Consider the following 16,893-nt stretch of genomic DNA (forward strand, 5'->3'; position numbering starts at 1 on the left):
TTTCTGAAAATCCAAAAGAGGTGAGAAAGGGTTGCAAAGCGAAGAGTAATCAGTCATAGAATATAGCTTGAGCAATATATTTCAGAAACATAAGGTTATAGCAGAGAAGTGATAACCCTAAATAAAATGTGCAAGGTAGGCAAGAAAAAAGAATTCAATACTCTCACATTTCAGCCAACTAAAATCCAAAGCATCATGGTAAATGGTATTTAGGCAGAGGATCAAAAAAAAAAAAAACTAACACCCCTCCCCCAAACAAAACAAAAAACAACCCATCACCCACCAGAAATGATGCTTCTATGTTATTTTCATTTGATTCCAATTCCTAATCTGAGCTTACTCTGAAGAATAAGGGCAAAAATACCAATTATTTCATCTGTAATGTTTTTTAGTAGACAATACCTAGATATTAAAAGCTAGAAAATGTTTTTATTAAAAATATACTTTTCATTAAAATTTTCAATGTGTAATTCATTCAGTTCAGTATTTTCAGCAGCAAGAAAAAAGATTTTCCAGGTCATATCTGTTTGCCTATTTAAAACTCAAACAATCAACAGTTACGACAACAAAAATTCCTTTAAAAAAAAGAATTTAAAGTCATTCTTTTTAAAATATGTGAATAAAACTAGTAGATAATACAATATTCCTATTTAGCAATGTGAGAAAATTGTTTCTTTTTACAATAAAGAAATTACTTTTCACAAATGTGATTTATTTTAGGTTCAGGGAGTTACTAGTTTAATATCAAGGTTATTAAAGAGGATGGACTTAGTAAGAAGTCATGGTGATGCTTTAATATGGAAAATCTTTGTATAGAAAAGTATTTTTCAAATCATTAGTATAGAGCAAACACCATTAAAATTTTGTTTTTTAAACTTGTAAATTGAGCATGCAATTTCATATAAACATGTAAATTACATATGACAACTTTAAGCTTTGTGTATTTATATTTTACACCATAAATATACACATTTCTTTCTCTTAGATTTGAATGTTATTAATTTATGGAAAGCTAAACCAATACAAGGTATATTTAAAATCCATAAACCCAATGCCATGCCCTAAAAGATATTCCGTATCTTCAGTCATCAGAACTGAAAGTTACAGAAGACTGTATCTTCAAAAGTTCATTTTTAATTTACAGGGATGAGACTGTTAATTGTAGTGTAAAACTGACTAACCAAATTTGCTTCTCTGTTGGGATTTACAGTTAATCGTTAACTATTTATTTTCAGTTAAGTAAGTAGTATTGATTATTTTAAGTCAATCTGCTTCCCAGGAGGATTGTGGTTAGTTGATTTTTATTAGCTTTTTCAAATTTATGTCACTTATAGTGCTTTTAAGTCATCAGAATCCATTAAAAATTAATCACAGTAGTTTGGGGGATATATTAACCTGCTTGTAAAAGGTAGTAAGACTGGGAAAACAAGCTAAGATAAAGTGCCAGGAATTAAGTAATTCAATGCTTTGAAGATCAGATTTAAAAATTAGGAGCATCGTTAGCTTACTAGGGGAAAAAAACCCCAGAAACCTGTATATACTACACCTACGAATAATTCAGCAATCACCTAACAAGCTGTGGACCCTGTGGAAAAAAGAAACTGGTTAGTATGTTATGGTACATATTCAGAGGAACCTACGAAAGGCAATTTAAAATGCTAAAACAGGCAGATTTACAAGCAGGAAAAGAGGCTTTTGAATACCACACTATTTTCAAATAACACTCATTTCAAGGTGAAGATGAAAGAAAAAAAAAAAGATCCATCACTACTGTTCACTGCTGGCAATAATTCTATTGTGTATTCCGTTATGTATTCTCGAGTCACAAGAGTACAGTGGAAATGTCTTTGAGAAGAAAAAATCCAGAAGCAGTTAGAAAATTTTCTTTGTTTTTCCAAAGAAGTTCATTAAACCAAAAATATAGACTTGCTACCACAGCAATTTAATGGTCACTTATAGGCTTATTTGAAAGCTGAGTCAAAGCAAGATTTTATTGGACAAAGTGGCAGTAAAATGTGGCCTCAAGCTGCAGATTCATCAAAAAAGCACCAAATTATATGGTTCTAAAACTTGGATTTAATGTCTCGAGTGGTTCCATTACAATCTCTAATTTGATTACTAACACCTGATCAAAAATGCTATAAGATACACAATTAGAAAATAAAAACAAACCAAGTCATTACTTAAGTTTTCTGAAAATCAAATTCCTGAAGCTGAATGGATATTGAAAAAGTATAAAAACTGAATTACCAAGGCAATTCTTGGCTAGGATAAGTAGTCATGAAAAATATCCCAAGGACAAAGTTCAGATTTTTATAACATGGTGTAATGGAAACATCACTAGACTGGAAGCCAAACAACTTGGATTCCACTCCTGTCTGCTCTAACTGGTTTCGTGACCTCGGCCTAATAATAACCTGTTTCTGTAAGAAACAAAACAAGAGGGTGTAGATCAGATAGTTTCTAAGGTTTTCTTCCAATTTAATTACAATTTTAAGTCTTCTAAGAAACATTTTTATCAGACAAGCCCTACCTGGAATGTTATAATCAGATGGAATGGTAATTTCTAGGAATACAGGTATGAATATATGACAAAAGGGTGGAAATAAAAATGGTTTTGAAAAACTTATTGCTGTCACAATTTACAAAACAGACTAAACTCCCATGGGTCTCAAGGTGGGAAAACCATGGGTCATAAACCAGTCTTGTCAACTATATTAATATTCCTGAGTGACAATAGTTTGGAGCAGCAGTTTATTATATTTGAGGCCAATGATGCACAAAACACCATCTTCTTGATACTATTGAAGAAGCTGTTACTGAATTGTGGTGGTTGTGTCTCCCCAGTTCATATGTTGAAGTAATGGAATACAACCTTATTTGGGGACAGTGTCTTTATTAGGTTAAAATGAGCTTGGCAAGGTAAGCCTTAATCCAATGACTGCTTGATTCCTTGTAAAAGGGAGACAGACTTGGACACAGGGAGATCACGTGAACATGAAGATGACCACATACAAGTCAAGGAGAGTAGCTGAGAACAGATTCTTCCTTTACAGCTCTCGAAAAGAACCAACTATGCTAACATTTCAATTTTGAATTTCTAGCCTCTACAACTGTGAGACAATAAACTTCTACTTTCTAAGCCACTCAGTTTGTGATAATTTGTTATGGCAGCCACAGAAAATAGACGCTAAGACTGCTTTACCATTATCAAAAGTAATTTATACCTTCTCATAATAGCAACCCCAATCTCTCATACCTTCCTATTTCTATTTTAATACTTCAGTGGGTTTTCTCAGAAACAAATGATTTGGTATCAGAAGTTCAGGCATGACTTTGCAGTTGCATAAGTGAAAATGAAATATGAACAGATTAAAAATGACCTGTTTCATTTATAAATGAGTTATGAAATGTTCCTTTATTGTTTAACCCCTTATCAGTTCCTCCCCATCTACGATTATTTAGCACATGGATGGGCTAAAGTAAGGATTACAAAAAAAAAAGATTGCCAAGAAAATCAGATCTTTCCTTCCTACCGTAACATGGGGCTCCTAGTGTCACTCACAGACTCACACAGATGGAGAGTTCACTGACTGTCGTGGGGAGAGTAACTACCGGGGAATGCAGAAGCAGGGTCTGGATCTTGTTAATGGGAGTATCAGTGGACTTAACTGTGCATTATGTTGCACTTTAGCTCTGGAAGTTCAGTACTTTAATGACTTCATCCATGAAAGACTCATCTTGTTTTGAGTTTAAAGAAGAAAAAGTTTGTAACACCTATATTTATGGAAGGAAAAGTATAGTTTCTGTAGTGTATGTTTCCTATCAACTCATAAATTCAGAGCACATGCAAGAAACACGATGACAGTCACCAAAAGTGGTTAAAACTACGAATGCACTGAAAATACCACATTTAGGATACAACTATATACTGAAAAGGCAGCAATGCCAAGAAAATTGGCAATTAAAAAGATCCTGTTAAAGACGATTCTCACAAGTTGTGTTTAAAATCATCCATTTTAACATTTCCAAAATAGTTGAATTTATTATTTCACATCAACATTATGGAAGTTAAAGAGAACAATCAAGTTGTTTCATGGACTGGAAGGTGACTTATTAATTCCCTTTCATTTCCAAACCTCATCAAGCAGTCACTACATTTATGAGGTAAATCAGCCGAATGCTTGAAATCTAGATGGATTTTAAGATCTTCAATCTGTCCTGTTGAATATTCACAGTACTGACATAAGTAAATCCCTTCAGATAAATGTGAATTTAAATGTTTGCAATATTCTAGCATACTTGAGAAGCCTTTCCCACAGTCATCACAAACATGAGGAAAAATTTTAGTATGTTCAATAGCAACATGTCTGTTAACATTTGTATGAAGTCTACTCCGAAACCCACATACTTGACAAACAAAGAAGTTTTTACATTTGTCAAATGTGATTTTGCTCAAGAGGCTATACTGTCCATGTTCTCCATTGTTATACTTATCACTTAACTCTATTAATTTACATGCATGCTCATTTACCACATGGCTATGCAAGTCTTCTGGATCATTCGTTTCATGTTCACAGAACTGACACAAGTACTGTTCATCACAGCTGTGTTCCTGGAAATGTAGGTAGAGCTCACTGCTTGAGGAGAACTGCACGTCACATTGCTCACACCAATAAAGGTGATCACTAAAATGCGTGTCTGCAATGTGCTGGCTGAGGTTCTCAAAAATTACTGTCTTATAATCACAGTATTTACATATGTAGGGATCTTCTTCATGAAGTTTGGCATGTTCGATCAAAAGCATGTTGGTAGAGAAACTCTCTTTGCATACTCGACACACATTTGAATCAGTACGCTTGTGCTTCAAGATCATATGCTGCTTTAAATCAGAAAAATATTTGCTGTTGAACTCACAAAGTTCACATTTATAGAGGCCACTGCTATTAGCTCTCAGTAAAGGCCATTTCTGCTGGACAGTCACATTCAAAGCTTGGCTCTTGTCAACAATTTTGCAAAGTTTGGCTGGTGGCTCTTCATCAGTTTGGTCTTGGAGACTCTCAGAAGAATTGTTTTCTGCCTCTATATCATAGTCTTCAGAAATTGCATGTACTTCTGCAGCAATTGGAACATCTTCAGCAGTGTGAACTTCTATGGGGCTCTCCTCTTGGGTTTGCTGGTGGACCGATTCAGGGGAGTCACAGTCTTCATCACAAATTTCAATATCAGCAGATTTTTCTGAAAAACAAAGCAAGACTATTATTATTATTACTAAATAAGACCTATTAAATAAGTAATTGGCAAAAAGAAACTTATTTTACTTATTATTTTTTTCACTGAACTATACAAAATGTGCAGATGCCATTACTTTGTCTTACCTGTAGGAAAGGCAGTGTGGTCTAGAATTCTAAGTACAGGACTGGGAACCAAGTAGTTTTGATTTCTATTTCTGGCTTTGATTCCATCAGTAAATTTTGGCAATTCATTTGTTGTCTCTGTATCAGAATCATCATCTGTAAAAAAGAATTTGGAAAAATACTTATTATTTATATCAATCAAAACATTAAATATTACATGGACAAACTGAAATGCCAGTCACTAGAGAAAACTGGGCTTCAATAGCCTGTCTTTTTTAAAAGGACTTTATTTTTCACAAGTTTCAGATTTACAGGAAAAAAAATAAGAAGGTAATACAGAGAATTCCCACATATCCTGCATTCGGTTTCTCTATTATTAACATCTTACACTGTTTGTTGTAACAATGACCAGATGCTGGTAAACTATCATTAACTAAAGTCCATACTTCATCCCGATTTCCTCAGTCTTTATCTAATATCCTTTTTCTGTTCCAAGGTCCCATCCAGGATATATAACATTTATTTGTCATATCTCTAGGCTACTGCTAGCTGTGGCAGTTTCTCAGACTTCCCTTGCTTTTGATGACCATGACAATTCTAAGGAGACCGGTCAGGTATTTTGCAGGATGCCCCACCAATTAACTTTGCTTTTTCATGATTAGACTGGGATTATGGATTATTGGAAGGTAGACACAGAGGCCAACTGCCTTGTTTTAAAAATCATATCATATAAAGAGTATAAACTACTAACATTATTTATGACTGCTGATGTTGAACTTGATAACCTGGGGCTTTATCAGGTTTCTCCACTGTAAAGTCACTCTTTTACTTTCCATACTCTACACTTTAGAATTAAGGCACTGAGCACAGTCCATACTTAAGGAGTGGAAAGTTATGCTTCACCTCTTTGAGGGAGGATTAGTTACGCAAATAATCTGGAGTTCTTCTGTACACATTTGTTTCTTCTCCCTTATTTACTTATTCTATCATTTATTTATATCAGTACAGACTCATGGATATTTATTTCATACTTTGGGTTATAGTCCAATTTCTCCCCCTCTCAAACTGTTTCAGCTTTGGATACTGGGAGCCCTTTTAGTTGGCTCCTTATGCTCCTTTGGCATACTTGTACTGAGTGACTCTGTATGTTGAGTACTTTCTTATTTTTTGGCACAACAAAATGCTCCAGGCACATCTTTTAGGTTTCCTGCTCCAGAACTAGAATCTGCCATTTCTCCAAGAAGCTCTCGTTCTTTTTATTGGAAAATGGTATTAGAAACCAAGATCAGGGCACTAGATGTTCTCATTGCTACTGGGATGTCATTTCTGTTAGACTCTCAGTTAACAGAGCAAAAAATACGTGCACATGCACTACTACAAACATACTGACATCCCATAAGTGTTTCTGTAACTGTCTGTGTCTATACTAAGCCAAACATGAGTTCACACTGCTGTCTCTGACTGAATGTTCTTTAAATGACCACATCTGCCACCTTGCGTTCTTTCCTTCCATTAGCCCTCCAAACGGAGATGTATAGCTGAGCAGAAGAACTGTGTGTAACACTGTTCTTTCCGTGGTTTTTGTTTTTTTTTTCCACTCTACACAGCACTTAAGATCTTAGTTCTCTAACCAGGGATTAAACCTGTATCCCCTGCAGTGGAAGAACGGAGTCTTAACCACTGGACCATCAGGGAACTCCCTGAAATACCACTATTTTTAACTTTTCATCATAAATACTCAAAACTCTGGGTCACTCCTGCTTCGCCACCAATTCCTAGCTGACTAAAACTGATAGAGGAGGATGTTTTTTTGATTTATATGTCTGAAATAATGTTAAAAATTAAAACTCACTTACCCAAAAGTCTCTTGTTTTCTTAAACAAGTTTAGATACCTGCTCATTTTGAAATCATCACTTTCACCCACATTTTCAAACAGGAAATGAAAAATTATAAAAGCAATTTGAATAAAAATATTTTGGAAAATTTAAATATACCTTTGTTGTCAAAATATTTTAAGTCTGGTTGTCTCATAGAACAAACACTGTAACAATGATCAGAAAAAATTCCATTGAATCCATCTGCAATTCTGCTTATTCCAGAGGAATCTGAACATAAAACAAAATTTACACATTTTCAAGCACACCGAACACACAAACATCTAATGACAGCCATCTGTTTATCCAACATAAATAAATTTTCATAGTATTGGGAATAAGGTGTTAATAGTTCCCTCAATTCTGAAGGCTTTCATAATTCAGATATTGACTTTGAGCTTTGAAAGAACCATAAACCATACAATTTAAAATACAATACTTTGAAACACACTAAGATACAATTCCCATGGTCAAGAGTCCCACAAAATATGAATATGCAATAAATGTGTTAATTGCAAAAAACACTGAATTAACTACCAAGCAGATCTGCCATGTACTGCAGAGAAAAGCATAATACACAGAGGAAGGTCTGAGGACCAGTTAGGGCTCCTGAAGACAGTCATTTCAACTCTTGCTTGGGAAGGGCCAGTTAGATAGACCAGGTTTAATTTCCTCAGATATGAAAAACAAGTAGGCTGGGTTGGTTAACAGGTGTACCTGAGACCACCCCAAGTATACATGTGCATAGCATTAGTTACAGATGGTCAAGACCTCTTATTTGCCAAGACAGTAGAGCCAATCTCAAAGAAAGGATCTAAAATTACACAATCACAGTGAAACTTACAACATTTCTGGAAATAATGTACAGGATAAAGTTTTTTTCCAATGATGCAAAGTATCTCACATCAAGGTTATTATTAAGACTTAAGCACAAGCTTGGGAAACACCGGCAAATATCAATTGTGCTATGTAAATATGGAACTTGGATATCTAATTCTAAACGTCTATAAACTATGAAGTTGTGAGGATTAAAATAAATGTCTGTGAAATTCTGATGTATGTTTAGCACACAGCAGACACTGAGAAATATATTTTCAGAAAACTTAAAGTTTCCTCTTACCTAAAAAGTTGACTCAGATATTTAACTCTTATAGATCATTTATGAGAAAATGGATGGAAACACAATTGCATGGGAATTAAACATGGCCTAACTTTTAAATAATTTAATTGTACACTGACCTGAATAACGAGAAGGATGTAAAGTCTTCCTTTTTCTTTTTTTAGGATATTCATTCATATCTTTTTAATCTAAAAAATGGAAAAAATTAACAAATACATCACAAATAACAAGTGTTAATAGTTATGCAAATTTCTTCTAATAAAAAAATTGGCTAGCGATAGGAAATGTTTGCATCACATAAAAACTGACTTCATGAGAGAAATATTAAACAATCCTGCTTATATTTTGGATTTACTTTTCTGACTGAGTTTAAAGGCAGGACACTGAGTTCTGTTTTCTTTCTTCCTGAGGTTGAGAACTTTTCAAATGTTGATATAATTGTGAAAACTGAATAATTACATAAGCTTTATGCTTATTTTTTATAAAAGACAAATTGTACCTATGGCACCAAATTAAGAGTTTTAAAGGTACATTTCTTACAGTTGGGAATATTTTGACAGTTTTGAAGCCACAACCCCCTTAAAAAAGAATACTGTCACAAATCTGTATTAATCCTCTGGCTTCAGAAGGGAAAAAAAATCACCGTCATCATTCATAGGCTCAGAATATAATTTCAAGAAAAAATCCTTTTCTTACTCATGAGGTCACACTCAACATTCTATTGAGAACAAAAGAGATGTGGGAGCTATTGAATAAATATCCATAGACAGTTATAATATAAAGTTGACTAACTAGTTTGCCACATCCTACTTACTTGGTGTAATATGGAGAGAGAAAACTGAATTACAGGGAAGTTTTCACAGACGGTGAAATATGCCTGTAGGAGAAACAGGACAAAAGTCTTATGAGCAAAAATATAGTTCATTTCTGAGACTCAAGGTCTCAGATGTTAGTTAACTGGATGTTAGTTAACTGGAAAGCTATACAGAATTAACTCAAGTACAATATTGTATTAAGTACTAAAACTTGTATAAATTGGTAAATATGTGACTACATGTAAATATGTGTCTATTTCTTTGAAGTGAATTTACCTTCTAAAACTATCGTAACACCAAAAAAGGAACATAAATAAAGACACAGGAATATAAATCTCATTAATTTATTTGTGTGTGCTCAGTTGAGTCCAACCTCTTGAAACCCCATGGAGCCCTGCCAGGCTCCTCTGTCCATGGGATTCTCCAGGCAAGAATACTGGAGTGGGTTGCAATATCCTACTCCAGGGCATCTTCCCCACCCAGGGACTGAACCTCCTTCTCCTGCCATTAATTTATTCAGTTACAATGAAAGCCAATATAATGAAAGCTGACAAATTAGTACAGGCTTTTTTTCCCCTCATTTTTGGCTGCACTGGGGTGGCTTGTGGGATCTTAATTTCCTGACCAAGGATAGAACATGTGCCCCCTGCTGTGGAAGCATGGATTTCTAATCACTGGACCACCAGGGAATTCCCAAATTACAGATTTTCAACTGTTTAAATCCTCCTTATAGGTTACTTTGTATATGTGCTGCCGAAGCGAGCACAAATCCTCCTTATAGATTACTTAATAGAAGAATAATAATCATTTATTGGGCACCAATTATGTACCAGGCTGTGAACATACTTTTTTATTTAAACCTATGATTAGAAAGGGCTTCCCTTGTAGCTCAGTCGGTCAAGAATCTGCCTGCAGTGCAGGAGACCCAGGTTCGATCCCTGGGTTGGGAAGATTCCCTGGAGAAGGAAATGGTAACCCACTCCACTATCCTTGCCTGGAAGATCTCACGGACAGAGGAGCCTGGTGGGCTGCAGTCCATGGGGTTGCAAAGAGTCGGGCACAACTGAGTGACTCACACACATGATTAGAAAAATCTATAACACACTCTCCAAATCACTATTATCTACCAGTTGTTACTGATAAAGAGGGCTTACCAGCTGCTGCTGCTGCTAAGTCACCTCAGTCGTGTCTGACTCTGTGCGACCCCATAGACGGCAGCCCACCAGGCTCCCCCGTCCCTGGGATTCTCCAGGCAAGAACACTGGAGTGGGTTGCCACTTCCTACTCCAATGCATGAAAGGAAAAGTGAAAGTGAAGTCGCGCAATTGAGTCCAACTCTGAGCGACCCCGTGGATTTTCCAGGCAAGAGTACTGGAGTGGGCTGCCATTGCCTTCCCCAGCTTACCAGGTGGCTCAGTGGTAAAGAATCTGCCTGCACTGTAGAAGATGCAGGAGACACAGGTTGGGACCCTGGGTCAGGAAGATCCCCTGGAGAAGGAAATGGCAACACACTTCAGTATTCTTGCCTGGAAAATCCCATGGACAAAGAAGCCATCGCAGGGTTTGACAGGACATAACGGCTAAACAACAACTGATAAGGAAATTGAGGCATAAACTTAAGTCAGAGGAATAGTAAACAAGTGAGAGTTGCACAGAGATCTAACTTGAACATAGATTTTCAAGTCTATGCTTTTAATCTCTTTTATTTATAGAAATAGGGAGAGAAGTGATCAGTCCAACTGAAGTAATAGTGCTAGAATCAGAACTCTTTCCTCCATTTCAGATTAGTGTTCTTTCTACTATAGCAGTGGGAAAATAAGGAATGTCAGAGAAAAAATGCATTGTATTGTAAAGTTTTTTCTGTGAACTTATAAGCTTCTTTTCTCATCACCAAGGCTATACAGGTACACAGTAGGAAGAACTTGGCATCATTATTTCTCATCTCAATTCTAGCAGGAGGGAACTTGAGGTGCACATACTATTTCTGCCACTTTATTAAGTGCTGGGTGTATCAATACTGGGCTTCCTAGGAGGTTCAGTGGTAAAAAAACTGCCTCCCAATGCAGGAGACTCAGGTTTGATCCCTGGGTAGGGAAGAGCCTCTGAAGAAGGAAACAGCTACCCACTCCAGAATTCCTGCCTGGGAAATCCGGTGGACGGAGGAGAATGGTGGGAAATACACATTCCATGGGATCGCAAGAGTCGGACATGACTTATCTACTAAACAGTAACAAATTATCAGCACTATACATAATGTAATCATACAATAAAGTGCTGCTGAATTTACTGTGAATTTTATTAGATTTTCACAACAATCCTGTGACATAGATAGAAGGGCTACTATCAAATCTACTCCAATTTTACTGGAGGAGGAAACAAAATTCATTGAAAGTGAAGTCATCTAAGTAGAAGAGCCAGCTATGAAAAAATGTGTCTTCTGACTTCTGGGTTTACAATTGTGTGATTAAACCTTCATTTATAATCACTGTCACCAGCAAGTTATATCTTGCTGCCAATACTTAGTCAGCCACCAACTGGGAGGAGGGCGCGGGAATCACCCAAAGAAACTGACAACCATGATTATCTGCAGAAATGGTGTCAACATATATAATGCTTCATCTAACAACGCAAATAGCATTCCCTGAGCTCATCCCATCAAGTGCATTAAAAAAAAAAATAAACAGCTGTTTTCATATTTATGTAATAAACTAAAATCTTAAGACTTATTTCTAACACTTCTTTTGTACAGAATTTATACAGCTGAAAGCTTTATACTTCATGTTATAAATGTTTTACAAGTATCAGATGGAATACTGAAAACTGCCAGCCAAGCATTTCAAACACTTCAAACTCTTTCAAAAAAGCAAGGAAACCAAGCATGGCATTAGAATTAATGTTGCAAGCTGGCTTGGATTCAGACTGTCAGGTGAAGAGAAAGGATTACCTTGATCAGGAAATGTCTGACTCCTACTTAGGGCTGAACAATATCCAAAAGTTTACCCGACCTCCTTTAAGCAAGATGGTAAAATGCCCACTCAAGACCAAAAATGCTAACCACCCTTCATTTCAGCAAATGTTTTTACCTAAGGATGTCATACACACATTTGCTCTCTTGTCCTCCTCTTTTAATGGGAAGATTCTGAACAGGCAATTTTTCACTCAAGTCCTCTTCTTCACTTGAAAAAACTACAGATAAAATTAATATATGTCACTGTAGTCAAATAAGAAGAAAAAAGAAAATAATTAAATTGCTTAGAATCTGTTCATCCAGAAAAAACACTGTTAACATGGTCTTTCCTGGTAGCTCAGTGGTAAGGAATCTGCCTGAAGTGAAGGAGACAAAAGAGAAACCGGTTGGATCCCTGGGTAGGGAAGATCCCTTGGAGAAGGAAATGGCAACCCACTCTGGTATTCTTGCCTGGGAAATTCCATGGACAGAGGAACCTTGTGGGCTACAGTCCATGGGGTCGCAAAAGAGCTGTACAGGCTTAGCGACTGAACATTTTAAAGTACAGACATGTAGACATTTTCTCATGCTAAGGGATTCATACATACTCTAAATTTACAAAAAAGCTAACCATGCCATCCAAAACACTCGTTAAAAAAAAAAAAGCAACTTAGAAGACACTTGTCATTATCTTTCCAATGTCACTTTTTCAACAATAAGAACGTCTAAGTACAAAACACAATACAGATTGGCAGACTCCTATTGGCAGTCAGCACTTGTATCAAAGGGTTCAACCTTTTTAAGACCTTTCACGCAATGCAAATATATATAAGACAAGCACTTACAATAAAAAGCTGGTTTTATACTAAAGAGTTTTAGAAGCATGTTCTTCCCCAGCCTCATTTTGAAACAAGTACATGTTTTCCAGATTTTGAAAGAAATGAAAACACAAAAATGCAGGAAACTTGAACTAGAACCCACCACACGTCCCATTTAGTGTCAGTCTTTGCTTTATCTCTCTGCTTAGAGATAAACTGCCTCAAATCTCTCTTGTCCCTAGGTTGTACTGAAAAACAAAATTAAAACGGGTTAGAAGTACCCTCATTAAGTGCCTTAGACTATACTAGTTGGGGACTTAAAGAGCCAGAAGGTTGCGAATCCCGGCGCGGGAAAAGGGTGCGCCGCCGGAGGGTCACCGTGCCAGCCGGCAGGGCCTGAGGGCCAGCGTGGCACGGATGGGGGCCCGCGGCCCAGAGAGGCCGCGCAGGAGCCACCGGGACCCGGCTTCTCCACCCGCGCGCCACGTACTGGCCCCATCCGGGCCCGGCGACGAGCCGGGAGTCCCAGATCCCGACCCCAAAAGCACCATTCGGAAAAAAGGCAGCGGGGGACCGAGGCCAGCCCGGGCCGAGATGCCCTCCGCAGGGGGTGGTACAGCCTTCGGGATGGGGGAGGGGCGCGCCGTCCCGCCAGAAAACGAAGGCAGGGTTTCAGTTTTAAAGGCGCCATCCGGACTTCCCTGCCCTCTCCCGCAGGAAGCTGCGCCCGCACGCCCGCGGCCCTTGCAGCAGTCCGGCGACCGGGCCGCTCCGCCCTCACACTCACCAGTCCCCGGGGCCCGCCCGGCCAGCCCAGGCGCAGCTGCGAGGCGGCGGCCAAGACGCCCGAGCGCGGGCGGAGGGGTAGCGCAGCCCTGCCTGCAGGCGCACGGCGGCGGGCGGCACCGCCTCTCTGGCTCTCGAGCTACCCGGCGCTCCGCCGGGCCGGCCCTACTCCCTCCCCGCGCGCCCGACGCCCAGCCTGCGACGCCCCGGGCCCAGGCTCCGCGGCCGCACTCACCGCCGCGCTCCGCGCCTGCGCCGCACGCCTCAGGGGCCCGCCGAGAGGGCGGGGAGGTGACGAGGTGAGAGTGGGGGCAGGGAGCGAGCGGCGCGGCCTCGCCTCGCTCAGGGGCTAGGAGGGACCACCGGCCTCCAGCCCGGGGGGTGGCCCGGCGGCCCGCGCCCCCTGCAGGCACCTCCGCGCCTTCGCTGGTGCCTTCCGGGGGGGGGTACCGCGTGTCCCGGAAAGAGCGGGTGATTCCACCCTCTAGACTTGCTCCTAGCGAGGCTGCAGAGGGAACTCCCTCCACCACCAGCACCCGGCTCTCCCTCCCGCCCAGAGGAAGTGGGAGCAGCAACGCGCGCCAGACGCCCTTTTCCCACTAAATTCCCCCTTGGGGACATGCCAGAATGGTCTTGGTCCGGTTAGGCAAGGCATGTGGCATTTCAAACCTCAAAGAGTGGAATGCCGCCTGTTGGGGACGAAAAGGGCCGCAGTCCGCAGGGCAGGAGGGGAAATTTAAAAGATCGCGGGTCATTCTTAGTCTTTATCTGGATTCCCTGCCTCAAAAAATGTTGGTGGAATGAATGTGAAATTATGGCCGATTGGATTAAATGATTTCACTTTTTCTGACCTTGAGTTTCTAGGAGCAGATGTAGAGAGGATTAAATTAAGTAAGCATAGATAAACGGGAACGGGGTGTGATCACGCGTTTAATGTTTTTGACAGAGTTAAAGTTGTTACTCCAAATTTACAAATTAGTAAAGTGAGCTTGTGAGGGCGTAGAGACTAGGTTTTATTCATTAATGATTGTTAAGTGGATGATGCCGCCCTTCTGGATTATCACGTGCCCAAGGTCACTAGTAGAACTGCAATCCGTGTTTTTTTCTTTCATCCTGTGTGTGCTTTTCTTGGTTATCACATACTAACCAATCAACCACCGGATAGTAATAATCATAGACTTTACTCTGACCCCATCAGCTAACTCCCAGGAGATAAAATCATATTCGAAAGAGACGCTAGTGTGTGAGGCTCAATTTTTACAATCTCATGACGTTTATGTATGTGCTCAGCCCAAATGAATATTTACGAATGCTGGCATGGCCTGAATAAGGTACGAAGAGGTTTAGAGGCACCTTTTAATCCTAGTATAGTTAGTTATGGCACGGAATAGGGAATTGACACAGGTTTCTGGAATTTGTAAAGAACACTGTGTTTCATTCCCCGCTCTCCGGGAGGGTTGTTTCTTGACCAGATACGGTGGAGGCCACGAGGGGGTGGTGTGGAACCACTTTTAAGGCTCCTCTTTGCCTGCAGTGATGAAAACCAGGCGGCGGGCCTGGGAAAGAGGAGGCGGTTTTGCCTGCCAAGCCTTGCTTCCACTAGCGTCCTGCTCTGGCCTCGAGAGCCTTTCGCGCTGGCAGCAGCTGGACATCAGCTCACTGTTGGCTAAGCCGACTCTACTGAGAACAAGCTCATAGAAAAGGTACACCTCAACTAAATTTGGACTTTATTTCTTTCACCTCTTCTCTGTCTGGGACAGTAGTGTAATGAATCTATCTTTGGTTTGGAGTATGTTTCTTCATTGACTTAAGATATATTAACCTGTTTTCTGTTGGCTTGTGAATAATAAGATAATTCCCACAGTGAGTTTCTGTAAAATAAATTACTGGCAAAGAATCTCAGGCTCTGAGCATAATTTGCCAAAAACCTGAGCACTTTATTTTTTTGTAAACTTGAATATTTTCTCATACGATTCTTGGCCATTTGTGTTTCTTTTGTGAAGGATCAGTTTATGTCTTTTGCCCATTTTTCTAAGTTTGTTTTTTTAAAAAAAATTAAGGTTTTAAACGTTTTATCTGAGATATATGTTACGTGTGTTTCTTCCTGGTTTGTTTTTACTGTTTAATTTCTTTAATGGCACAAACATTTAAAATTGTTGTGAAATCAAGTCGATTAATCTTTTCCTTTACAAGTTCTATTGTTGGCCTTACTATGAAATAACCTTTTCTCTTACACAAGATCTGGTTGCATTTTTTACTTTAACTTTTTAATTGATCTGTAATTTATTTTGTGAGATGTGATGTAAGAAGAGGAAAACTTTTTCGCTGACATAATTCTTTTTTCTTATTTCTCTCCATTTTGTATAACAGCCTGAAATAAAATATCTGAGAATAACTTCATCTGATGTTCAAGTAACTTCCTAAGGTGTTCTAACTTTAACTGCATCAGCATCACTAGGAGGTGATTGTTAAAGTATAGAGCCCTGTGCTCTAGCTTGGGAGTGTCTAATTGAGTAAGTCTGAGATGGAGCCTGTTGTTCAGTTGCTCAGTTGTGTCTGACTCTTTGTGACCCCATGGACTGCAGCACACCAGGCTTTCCTGTCCTTCACCATCTCCCAGAGCTTGCTCAAACTCATGTCCATTGAGTCAGTGATGCCATCCAATCACCTCATCCTCTGTTGTCCCCGCCTCCTCCTGCCTTCAATCTTTCCCAGCATCAGGGTCTTTCCTAATGAGCCGGCTCTTCGCGTCAGGTGGCCGAAGTATTGGAGCTTCAACTTCAGCATCAGTCCTTTTAATGAATATTCAGGACTGATTTCCTTTAGGATTGACTGGTTGGATCTCCTTGCAGTCCAAGGGACTCTCCAGAGTCTTCTCCAGCACCACATTGATGCTTCTCCAAAGCATCAATCAAGCGTTTCTAACAAGTTCTCAGGTGATGCTTCTGCTGGTGTAGGATCACACTCTGAGAACCACTAGCCTTTAAGGCTTTCCCCACCCAACCTCTCATTAGTTAAACAGTACAGTACTTTTCACTATTCCATAGATAGACACTGATGCTGAAGCTCCAGTACTTTGGCCACCTGATGCGAAGAACTGATTCATTTGAAAAGACCTCGATGCTGGGAAAGATTGAAGGCAGGAGAAGGGGACCATAGAGGATTAGATGGTTGG

At 39.3% G+C, this 16,893-nt stretch overlaps 1 protein-coding gene across 9 annotated transcripts; it reads right to left on the reverse strand.

The window, feature by feature from the left end:
- Positions 1–4,017: 4,017 nt before the first annotated feature.
- On the reverse strand, positions 4,018–14,131 carry ZNF639 (zinc finger protein 639). Of its 9 annotated transcripts, XM_070466373.1 has the most exons (8): positions 13,954–14,131; positions 13,096–13,180; positions 12,251–12,353; positions 9,167–9,229; positions 8,472–8,540; positions 7,353–7,463; positions 5,379–5,513; positions 4,018–5,238 (listed from the first exon to the last, which is right to left on the reverse strand). In XM_070466373.1, the coding sequence occupies exons 5-8, from the start codon at positions 8,527–8,529 to the stop codon at positions 4,085–4,087; spliced, it is 1,458 nt and encodes a 485-aa protein (XP_070322474.1). In that variant the 5' UTR covers positions 8,530–8,540; positions 9,167–9,229; positions 12,251–12,353; positions 13,096–13,180; positions 13,954–14,131; the 3' UTR covers positions 4,018–4,084. The 9 variants fall into 9 exon arrangements, with proteins under 9 accessions (XP_070322474.1, XP_020734817.2, XP_070322473.1 ...); XM_020879158.2 differs by lacking the exon at positions 13,096–13,180 and having other exon boundaries at positions 12,270–12,353; XM_070466372.1 differs by lacking the exon at positions 13,096–13,180.
- Between the last annotated feature and the right edge of the window lie 2,762 nt (positions 14,132–16,893).

Source organism: Odocoileus virginianus, chromosome 4 (genome assembly GCF_023699985.2).
Source record: "Odocoileus virginianus isolate 20LAN1187 ecotype Illinois chromosome 4, Ovbor_1.2, whole genome shotgun sequence".
In the NCBI taxonomy this organism is placed as follows: Eukaryota; Metazoa; Chordata; class Mammalia; order Artiodactyla; family Cervidae; genus Odocoileus; species Odocoileus virginianus.